The sequence below is a fragment of the Mya arenaria genome, chromosome 4 (genome assembly GCF_026914265.1).
Source record: "Mya arenaria isolate MELC-2E11 chromosome 4, ASM2691426v1".
NCBI classification, from domain to species: domain Eukaryota; kingdom Metazoa; phylum Mollusca; class Bivalvia; order Myida; family Myidae; genus Mya; species Mya arenaria.
Genome location: NC_069125.1, coordinates 74,743,215 through 74,754,099, shown reverse-complemented (window position 1 = coordinate 74,754,099; position 10,885 = coordinate 74,743,215). Strand labels below are relative to the sequence as shown.

The 10,885-nt window shown below is 42.6% G+C and overlaps 2 protein-coding genes across 4 annotated transcripts; one reads left to right on the top strand and one right to left on the bottom strand.

Annotated features, from left to right (window-relative positions):
- Positions 1 to 2,737: 2,737 nt before the first annotated feature.
- On the top strand, positions 2,738 to 4,953 carry LOC128232528 (uncharacterized). Its single transcript, XM_052946152.1, has 2 exons — positions 2,738 to 2,781; positions 3,379 to 4,953. The coding sequence occupies exon 2, from the start codon at positions 3,381 to 3,383 to the stop codon at positions 4,596 to 4,598; it is 1,218 nt and encodes a 405-aa protein (XP_052802112.1). The 5' UTR covers positions 2,738 to 2,781; positions 3,379 to 3,380; the 3' UTR covers positions 4,599 to 4,953.
- A 213-nt stretch (positions 4,954 to 5,166) lies between these two features.
- Positions 5,167 to 10,448, bottom strand: LOC128232527 (argininosuccinate lyase-like). Of its 3 annotated transcripts, none has more exons than XR_008260542.1 (14): positions 10,233 to 10,448; positions 9,984 to 10,067; positions 9,605 to 9,759; positions 9,386 to 9,463; positions 9,064 to 9,194; positions 8,852 to 8,914; positions 8,618 to 8,732; positions 8,388 to 8,472; positions 8,189 to 8,248; positions 7,991 to 8,074; positions 7,704 to 7,784; positions 7,334 to 7,440; positions 5,703 to 6,924; positions 5,167 to 5,656 (listed from the first exon to the last, which is right to left on the bottom strand). XR_008260542.1 is itself a non-coding variant. In XM_052946151.1 (13 exons), the coding sequence occupies exons 1-13, from the start codon at positions 10,377 to 10,379 to the stop codon at positions 6,780 to 6,782; spliced, it is 1,335 nt and encodes a 444-aa protein (XP_052802111.1). In that variant the 5' UTR covers positions 10,380 to 10,448; the 3' UTR covers positions 5,167 to 6,779. The 3 variants fall into 3 exon arrangements, 1 of the variants encoding a protein (XP_052802111.1); XR_008260543.1 differs by having other exon boundaries at positions 5,167 to 6,019; positions 6,066 to 6,924; XM_052946151.1 differs by having other exon boundaries at positions 5,167 to 6,924.
- Between the last annotated feature and the right edge of the window lie 437 nt (positions 10,449 to 10,885).

Genomic DNA, 10,885 nt, shown 5'->3' with positions numbered 1-10,885 from the left:
TTAGCAATGCATGTAGATTTAAGTTTCTCTCCTTCCGACTATACAAGCCTCGGAAGGGAGACGTCCTCTCACAAACATTAACACGACACTGCCCAACCGATCACCTCCCAGCGCTCCTGTCACTGTAAAGTACATGTATCTCCTAAACCACAGGGATGGTTTTCGCTATATGGTTATATGGCAACATATTTACTGTTCAAACTAGACAAGTTAAGCTTATACTTTTTAGCTCACCAGAGCACAAAGTGCTCAAGGTGAGCTATTGTGATCGGTCTTTGTCAGTCGTAAGACCTCCCCTAAAACTACCAATCCAAATTCAATGAAACTTTACAGAAAGCTTCCTTGGGTGACCCTCTACAAAAATACAACAAGGTGTCACGATTGATCAGCAACAACAACAACAACAACAAAATGGCCGACTTTTTGTTTTGCTTTAAAAAACATCTCTGAAACTACCACTCCAAATTTAATAAAACTTTACAGAAAGCTTCCTTGGGTGACCCTCTACAAAAATACAACAAGGTGTCACGATTGATCAGCAACAACAACAACAACAACAAAATGGCCGACTTTTTGTTTTGCTTTAAAAAACATCTCTGAAACTACCACTCCAAATTTAATAAAACTTTACAGGAAGCTTCCTTGGATGACCCTCTACAAAAATACAACAAGGAAGTCACGATTGATTAACAACAACAACAACAGCAACAACAACAAAATGGCTGACTTCCTGTTTTGCTTTAAAAAACATCTCCTCTGCAATTACCACTCCAAATTCAATGAAACTTTACAGGAAGCTTCCTGGGGTGACCATCTACAAAAATACAACAATGGGTCACGATTGATTAACAACAACACTAACAGCAACAACAACAAAATGGCTGACTTCCTGTTTTCCTTTAAAAAAAACATCTACAAAAATACAACAAGGGGTCACGATTGATCAACAACAACAACAACACAATGACCAACTTCCTGGTTTGCTTTAAAAACATCTCTAACACTACCAGTCCAAATTCAATGAAACTTTACAGGAAGCTTCCTTAGGTAACCTTCTACAAAAATACAACAAGGGGTCACGATTAATCAACAACAACAACAATCTGGCCAACTTCCTGTTTTGCTTTTAAAAAACATCTCCTGAAAAACTACCAGGCCAAGTTCACTGAAACTTTACAGGAAGCTTTATTGCATGACCCTCTACAAAAATACAACAATGCATTGAGATTGATCAACAGCAACAACAACAAAATGGGCGACTTACTGTGTTGCGTTAAAAAAATCTCTGAAACTACCAGGCCAAATTCAATGAAACTTTACAGGTAGCTTCATTACATGACCCTTTACAAATATAAAACAAGGCATCGTAATCAGTAAGGCATGATTAAATTGCAACATTTTTATTAATGCTTAATCACAGAGTTATGGTGAGCGTTTTAGGGCCATCATGGCCCTCTTGTTTGTACGTAGTGCTTCTCTACCTCGTGTGCTGAAACCGCTTTCCCGATGTCATGTTTACTGTTCAGCCATACTAAAGTGAGCAATCTAGGGTCATCTTGACTATTGTTCCATATGTCGGCGAAATCGGGAGCAGCTCGCTAGGGCCCCGGCTGAGCTCGTACATGCATATGGGCTTCTGCGCACTTCAGCCTGGAAACCTTCGATGTCCGCACGGCGTTACGTTCGCTGTACGACTTCTTGAGGATAAAAAGTGATATAAAACCGAGTTCCTCGTGAGCTCCGCATGACTTGTCTGCGATGTCTGTACGGATATCCTACGAGTGCATCCTCCAAAAGGCCCGTAGGCATGTGACCAGAAGCTACGATTGTATGGAGACCGTATGGATTTGATAAGGTGGTTTTATCAATCCTACGGATATGGTACGGATATGTGACCGAGGCATTACTGTTGCCATGTACAGCTTCAACCCTACATGTAACTATAGTTACTTCATAAGTCTCAAGAAATTATATTTTATTTAAACAGATATACTGAGTGTTGTATTTGTATTATGATACAGCGTACGTAAACCAATCATACGCCTGAAACCAATCACAACTTAAACCAAGCCTGGATGCATCTTGACCAGTGCTGTATTAGGTTGAATTAATCATACAGATTTTTATTCCCACGCAATGTTAGGTCAAAGCATTAATCGCATAATCCTGCCAAATTACATTTTCCAGAAGAAAACAGCCAAGCTCCTCCATGTGTGCACGGCTTGTCTTAATCAACGGTGTACATCCAAAACAACTCGGTTATTTATTTTTAAGTGAAAAACTAATTCAATATATAATTTAAGTGGACACATCTACTTCTTTTCCAGAATGGATGTCATTATATGTCGCATGTATTTACTATAATTTTATAAACCCTAGGTTTAGGCACACAATACTATTATTGTGTGTTTGAGTGTATATATGATCACAAATGTTACCCACACACTTTTTTGTGCATGTGTGTTTTCTGTTATAAGCGCATCTCTTCAATGTGACAGCAGGATGTTTTACGGATATTAAAGCGACTTCTCAGGGATAGTTAGACGCGTGTTAAGGTAAGACAGCAAAACCCGATGAGACTTTCTGTATGTTTTGTGGTGATTTAAACGTTTAATACTAAACAGGGGAGACTTAAATCTTATGTTAAATCGATAAGTTTCTATGGAAATGTTACCTTGACGACATTGAGTGGCTGGCGAGCGTTAGGAGTGGGGAGGCGGTGTTCCTTGTACGCTGTGGCATGCACAAACCATTGACGAGAGAGCGCACGAACTGGTAAACGTAAGCAGACATTTGTGGTCTGCCTTAAAAACAGGCAGTTCTTGCGAGCGATTTCATTCGTATTTGCCCTTGTTCGTGACAAAGAAAATAATGTAAATCAAAGAATATATACTTATATAATAATAATAATAATAATAATGATTACGTTTGAAAAAAATGTTTGTCCTAAGATATGTAAGAGCTTTGCTGCCTTCGTACAAGTTCAACTGTTACGTATTTCAAACATGCTCAGTTTTATTTCTCGTTAAAGTGTAATTCCTCGTTCTAGTGTAATATTGAGCACATGCATATTGACATTGGCAATTAAAGCATCAGTGTTGAAACTATTATCGGCAACATCTCAGACGGGTTTTCTCTGTCGTAAACATTCGACTTTATACAGTTATTTTATGGTCAATCGCTGATACAATTTATTACTTCGTTTGCCTTGATGTTTTCCTTAGAATCAATACGTTAGTATCCGTTCACAGGAACATCGTTTCCATTAAAATAGAATTAACAACGTATTACAGAACATCAAACCGTTTCACGAGTCAATGGTGATGGACTAATAGAACTAATGATGAGCAAATAGCACCGATTTGTTGTCTGTTTCAGCGATGTCAGAAAAGTGGCTGCTCGTGGTGCTGATCGTTGGAGGAACCGCGCTTGTCTTCCTGGTCTGCTTTCCCATCGACTTCTGCCTCTACCGCCGCCGGAAGCGCCTAGCGCGCATGCGGAAGCTGGAGATGTTCTACACGAAATCCCCGACCAAGATAGCGCCTCAGCGAGCAAACATGATCATGGAGGGCGTCTGGGCAGACAATACCGGAAATGGACAACAAACGGCCAAATCACGGGCGTTGTTTGGCTTTCAGAAAATTCTTCAAATTCTCAGACGTAAAAAAGAAAACGCTAATACAGATCATGAGCAATTTTTTAATCAATCATCAACGATTGAAAATGCGTCGTCCATGAATTCCCTTATACATGGAAGTCCACCGGAACGGAATATTTGGACTGAAAAAAGTAACCTCGTGAAGGACGAGATAAACCGTGAAAAAGGGAGTTCACATAAACACCCCTTGCACGCGGCACCACGTGCTGACCCCGGTCTGCCCGAGGGGATGATTCTTGACGCGACCTCGGCCTTGGGCGAGCACGAGGGGCTAGTTGATCAAGAACCAATGTTGGCAAACTATGGCGCCTTGGAACAACTGCATGTGAAACATTCCGGCGAGACTATTTCACTTTCCCATTGCCCACATAACTGTTTTACAATTCCAGTTTCTCGACAGTGCACATGTCATGTAGATCACTTGAATGATGGACATCCAGGGAGAGAGCACCAAGGTTCAATGGTGTCGGAAGGTGGAAGATTTGTACAAGTGAAGCCATTAAAATTATGTACTTTGTCCGCGGAAAACCAAATAAAAATGAATACAAATTTGAAACAATCTGCTGGCCCGGATGTTATTTCTGTATCGAGTATGGTAGAGGAATCGTCGTTATCGGACGACGTTTTTCAGCAGGAGCCTTCAACCACTCTGGCGTCAGATTTAACTAAAATTGCCGAGCTCCATCCGAATGGATTTAAAAGAAGCTTTAAGGGTAATTTAACAAGAAACAGCGTCACACCTGTGGCACACACTAACAGTATAGCACCAGTAACCCACACTGCAGTGTGGGAGTTAAAGCGGGGACCCCGCAGTCACGGAAAGTCGCTAAGCCGGAAGTCACGCCCGGCCTCCCTCACACTCGAAGAGGATGGAGAGACCGTCGCTAAATGGCGGCGGGAAGCGCGGGCCGTAACACTGCAACTGGCACCAAGGTACTGACCAGATATATATCAGATTGAAAAGAGTGTCAACTGGACTAATAGTCGTGCTTCTGACGTGCATACAGGAGCATCGTTGTATTTGATTACGACCATGTTGCTGCTGTAACTCACTTGCACAAGTGATCCTAGTTTGTGTTTGTCGGACATGCATAATGGCCTCTGTATTGCTTCTCTGTTGGCAAAGTTGATACTGGCAGTGTATTTTTTATGAATATGCGAACTAGAAGAATTCGCTAAATATGGAAAACGGTTCTGTGTCTTTGACGATCAGTCATTTTTTAATGATTTTTTTTACGGTGAACAATCTAGATGATTATGCTAGAGGAGGTTTCGTATATTTGAATATTGGTTGTTCTGTACACTGGGAAACTTATCGCATTAATTAGTTTCATGAGACATTTTTGATCTTGTCTCTGAAATACTACCTCCTTGTTCATCAAACGTTTTCTTTCCATCGATTACATGAGAGCACAATCATGCGCTACTTTTTCTAGAAACATGCCATCGTTCCGACATGTTGTTTTATGTATGGAATATTTTTTGCAAATCAGGAATAATAAACATGCACCGTTGATTCATATCGTTTATTATTTCCATTATACACCGAGATGACCCCTCAACGTTCGCACGCTTAGAGAAAAATAATTAAATTAGACATCGTTTAAAAAAATCACTGTCTTAAATCACAAGTGCGTTTGGATGGTGATCACCAAGCCGGACAAGTGGGGTTTTTTCCAGGTACTCCGGTTTACCCCACGAAACCACACTCTCGCGTCACATCGTGCCAACGAAAGTGATTTATATAATGTTGTTAAATCTTGTTCTACAATTGGGCTGAACTAAATCACTTTCTTCATCAAATTGTATCTAGACATGTTGTTACGGTTCATTTTGCGTAGATTAGGGGCGGGCCAGGACCTGATCACGGTTGAAGTTGGTTTTGGATAGGGAGCGAGCCAAGACCTAATGTCACGGTTAAAATTGGTTGTGGTTAGAGGTCAGGCCAAGTCCTGAAGTCACGGTTGCAGTTGGCTTGGTTAGGGGGCGGGCCAAGACCTAATGTCACGGTTGAAGTTGGTTTGTTTAGGGGGCGGGCCAAGACCTAATGTCACGGTTGAAGTTGGTTTGTTTAGGGGCAGGCCAAGACCTAATGTAACGGTTGAAGTTGGCTTGGATAGGGGTCGGGCCAAGGCCTAATGTCACGGTTAAAATTTGTTAAGTCAGGGTCGGGCAAAGGCCTGATGTCCCGGTTGAAGTTGGTTTAGTCAGGGGCGGGCCAAGACCTGATGTCACGGTTGATGTTGGATTGGTTAGGGGCGGGCCAAGACCTGATGTGACGGCTGAAGCTGGTTTGATTAGGGGGGCGCCAAGACCTAATGTCACGGTTGAAGTTGGCTTGGTAAGGGGGCGGGCCAAGACCTGATGTCACGGTTGAAGTTGGCTTGGTAAGGGGGCGGGCCAAGACCTGATGTCACGGTTGAAGTTGTTTCGTAAGCTCGAGTTATATTGGGGACATCCAATGCTACGGAAAATATATATCTTGCGGTAAAGAAGTGGGATGGACCAGCAGACAGAGGCGTCTTTATTCTCTTTAAGGTTTTAATGTGTGAACATACAGACGTTTAAGAATACGGTAGCATACGTCAACGGTAGCATACGTCATCGGTAGCAAACGTCAACGGTAGCCTACGTCAACCGTAACATACGATAACGGTAGCGTCAATGGTAGCAAACGTCAACGGTAGCGTCAATGGTAGCAAACGTCAACGGTAGCATACGTCAACGGTAGCGTCAATGGTAGTAAACGTCAACGGTAGCATACGCAAACGGAAGCATACGTCAACGATAGCATATGTCAACGGGAGCATACGTTAGCGTCAATGGTAGCAAACGTCAACGGTAGCATACGTCAACGGTAACAAACATCAACGATAGCAAACGTCAACGGTAGCGTCAATGGTATCAAAGGTCAACGGTAGCATACGTTAACGATAGCATACGTCAACGGTAGAGTCAATGGTAGCAAACGTCAACGGTAGCATACGTCAACGGTAGCATACTATACTATAACAATAGCAAAAGCAGGTTCATATACATGTATAGCCTTCCAACAATGATTGTCACAACAAAGTGCTCCGAACCGACAGTCAGAGAGAGCTTTGTGCGGGCTGCGTCTCCTTCAGTTTCCGGACGCCTGGAGCCATTGCCGGAGTTGGTCTAGCTGTGCCCGTACGCTGGTCATCCCAGTACCTCCGGCCACGCTGTACTGGTCAACGGACCGCTCGTAGTGCCAGATGTCCAGTACGTCCGACCCAAACTCGGGGCTGAAAACAGAAACATAGAATCCGGTCGACTTCTTACATTCTTAATTGATTTAGTATTATCTGTTACAGTATCAAAATGGTACAGCTATATTACTAAAATGATAATTTGTGTACAAACAAGAGAGCCATTAAGGCACTATGTCGCTCGAGTACCAAAGCGTTAAGTAGGCAAAAAGCCCACAACAAATGAGCTAGAAAATATAAATCAACTATCCTCCGAGCACGGTCGACGGAGTTCTTGTAAAATTGTTTTTGTCACTTGAATGGTATGACGGTTTCTAATAGTTGATCATTTGAAACTTTCAACATAGCTACAATTAACGACGACCACCACCAGGAACAACGAGACAGCGAATCATGCTGTTCATTGAATGAACAACCTTCATGTAGAAACATCAAAAACCAGTACCTGACAGACCGAAAGTCTTCGACTGTGAGGCGGTCGAGGGGGACGCCCTGCCGCTCCGCCAGAGCGACGCAGCCCCCGGACAGCCCGTGCGCCGTGCGGAACGCAACCTGCAACAGACAACATTTACCCTACATGTATAACAATTTACACGGATAATAGTAATATAATTTATATGGTTACTAAACTAAAATTATATTAAAAATGATTGTATTAACTATTAATGCATGACATCCATGATCACACTGAAGGCTCACAGTGGAAATAAGAACACTTCACACTTTCGTGGGTTATCAACTAAGAGGTAACAGGAGTCCGGACAGAAAAGTTCCCTTGAAGTATGTGAAACCCCGCCCTCGTTGGCGTAGCTTACCCCCTTCCTGACGAGGTAATAGGCGAGGTCTGTGGCCAGCATGTCCGGGCTCAGCGCCGCCCGCATCTGGGCCGCGTCTACCTGAAACCGACACGTGACATAGAAATATAAATAAATATATTCTTGAAAAGTCTGATATAATATTCAATGATAAAAATATGAACATTCTAACAATTTCTGATGCTTTTCCACATGATAACAGGCAACACAATAATAGTCATTACATGGATACAACGCAAGAGCCACTATCCAGAATGAAAGGACACCTCGACAGAGTGTGACTGTACCTTTAGAGTTGCCATGACGCCATTGGCCACCTGCAGGACGCCCTCTAGCGTATCATACACGTCAAACATCGCCTCCTTGTCCTCCTGTAGATAGAAAAGCAGAGCTCATATATCATTCGTATTTAACTAATGAATAAGTAACATTATTTGAACAGAAACGTTTTATTTTCGGTACGACTGTCATACATAGACGATTACCTGTAAGTCCTTGTTGTATGTGCTGGGGATGCCTTTCAATGTCGTCAAAAACCCGCAGGACTGTAAACAAAGACCAATAATCAGCGTATCAACATGTGAACTCTTCAAAAGAAAAACAATTGAATCATTAAAACTACAGTTTGGGATGTAGACATTCAGAAGCTACACTGGCTGTATAGGAGTGGTTTAAAATATTGACCTTGCCGATAACGCGACCGCACTTGCCCCGGACAAGCTCAAGACTGTCCGCGTTCTTCTTCTGTGGCATCAGGCTACTTCCGGTACTGAAATAAATGTACACTGCCATTATTGGCATACATGTCATCCAAACTGATGGAAAAATGACGTAGATATTGATTGAATGAATCGACATATAAATTAATATTAGTATTGGGAGGATTATGCTGGTTGTTCTAACTGTACCGATACCTGTAAGCGTCTGAGAGGCGGAGGAAGGAGAATTCCTTGGTGGAATACAGGATGAGGTCCTCCGCCCAGCGGCTCACGTGCACCGCCAATAGGCTCCCCCATGACAGAAACTCCGCTAAAGCAAAACATACAGCACTGGTTACCTACTAGGACAATAAAAATACAAAACGAATAGTTATAAAAATACATCTGAAAAATCACCCCCCCCCCCCCCCGTCGCGTACCCGTCCATACCTACGAAGTCTCTGTCACTGACCGCGTCAAGGCTGTTGTTTGTGATGCCGGAAAATCCCAGATCTGTAACACAAGGGGTTAAATTAATCCCATTACCTCTATTTATCGCTTTATATAACATAAATCAGTGTTCGTTTTATCATAGAACAAAACTAAGCTCACTAAGTAGGATTGTAAATTTAGTGGAACAAAACGAGAATGGTGTACCGGACCTGAGGCGAGCGCCTGTCTGTCGATATTGAAGGGGTTTCCGGCGAGGGCGCCGCTGCCCAGGGGACAGACGTCCACACGCCGAGCTTGTTCCAGGAGACGTTCGTGGTCCCGCCGCAACATCCAGCAATAACTGAAACAGCCGGGATCACCTCTGACAATGCCCAATACTATCTCTTTAATATAATCATGAACTATTTTTGTGTTACAATAGATCGAATTATTTAAAATGTGTTGCCTCTTTTTACGCGCCCAGGCTAGAGTGTCACCTTTACATGAAAACGTCCCGGGAAATGATACAGTAGTAACTAAAAGTCGTTTAACCTAAGTATCCAGTGGCTCCATCGGATAGGCTGGGCGCGCTGGAGGTGAGTGTAGCCCGGCATCAGTACATCAATCTCACTGTAACACAAACTCAACTCGGTAAAACTCCGGACATGTAGATCCTTAACAATGTATAAAATATTAAAAAGAGAAATGGGTTTGAATTCACAACATAATAAATTGTGTTTCAGACTTGTAATAATTTTAATATGTCAGTACCTGGCGGCCCTGTCGACCATGACGCTGATGAGGCTGCGAAGGTGTTCGCCAAGGGTAGCAAGGGCGGCACGCATCCACAGCCGCATGTCCGTGGCCACTTGGTCGTTTCGGCTGCGGCCGGTGTGCAACTTGTCCGCCGCCTCTCCGATCAGCTCCTAAAATAATTTGTTAAAAGATGAATTGTTGAAATTCGTGAGCGGTTTATTTCGTATGACACACGAAATTACAATTGATTGATATTGAAATGTCAACTTGACATACGCAAATTTCAACTCAAAAGAACAGGTTGGAACAAGTGCTGGCTTAACTCGTTTCTAAAACAGACGGAGGATGATTTGTTTCTCAACGACACTTCTCAATAGAACTTATCACTAGAAACCTTTAGCCTCCGTTCGTTTGCGGTGTGTATGTCCTCGTCACCTGGCATTACATGGAACACGCCGCTTTCCCATTCCGCACCAACCTAGGTCAAATAGTGCGTTAATATCCTTTCTCTACAATTCCGAACTGTACATTATACTTATGGCATAATTGTTTAATACTAGTATCAATTTCCGAGTAACAATTAACATGTGAATTTACATTTTGTAAAGCAATTGCCTGCAATTAATAACTTAATTTATGATACCTTATCTAACCCGGTGACAATAGAATCACACTCGTCCTGGCTGATGAGACCTGCCTCCTGGATACACCTGGCGTACGCCTGACTTCCAGTGACGTCAGCGCGCCACATCCGGCGGTCGTAGGACAGCGACTGGTTGAAGCGTTCCATGACGGGGTCCACTGACCCCGTGAACCGGCCACCCCACAACTTCCCTCCCTATACATGAGGCAATAGGTTATGCAATGGATTTGTAACTTAAGTATAAAATGCCAGGCCGCAAGTGGACCGCCGTTAGTTGTTTTTTTCATACTTCTTGCATGCTTTATCAGTGATAATATGTTTTTCTATGACACTCTTAAAATAAAATACGATCTTATATACACATATTCTCTTTATATTTCATTACTGGAAAAGTATGCACTTATTTGACCGTTGCCATGATAAATTAAACATTGGCACTTTTTAGGCCGGTCGTTGGTTGCGTACACATTTTTTTTTAATCATTAAGGAACTAACACAGATATTTGAAAATTTAACTTGCCATTTCCGAAGTGCTCATCTTGGCGCTCCTGCCCGTGGTCTATGGTTTAACAAGGTCTGAAAGTTAGACGTAAATAGTAAATACTGCTCTCGTTTCATCCTCAATCGTTTGATGGGAATGAACTCCCGCTTTG

Coding starts and splice junctions, on each gene's coding strand:
- LOC128232528 (XM_052946152.1), top strand. CDS start 3,381: ATGTCAGAAAAGTGGCTGCTCGTGGTGCTGATCGTTGGAGGAACCGCG.
- LOC128232527 (XM_052946151.1), bottom strand. CDS start 10,379: ATGGAACGCTTCAACCAGTCGCTGTCCTACGACCGCCGGATGTGGCGC. Junction 9,464..9,604: donor ATGGTCGACAGGGCCGCCAG/GTACTGACATAT, acceptor TTTGTGTTACAG/TGAGATTGATGTACTGATGC. Junction 8,075..8,188: donor CATACAACAAGGACTTACAG/GTAATCGTCTAT, acceptor TTCTATCTACAG/GAGGACAAGGAGGCGATGTT.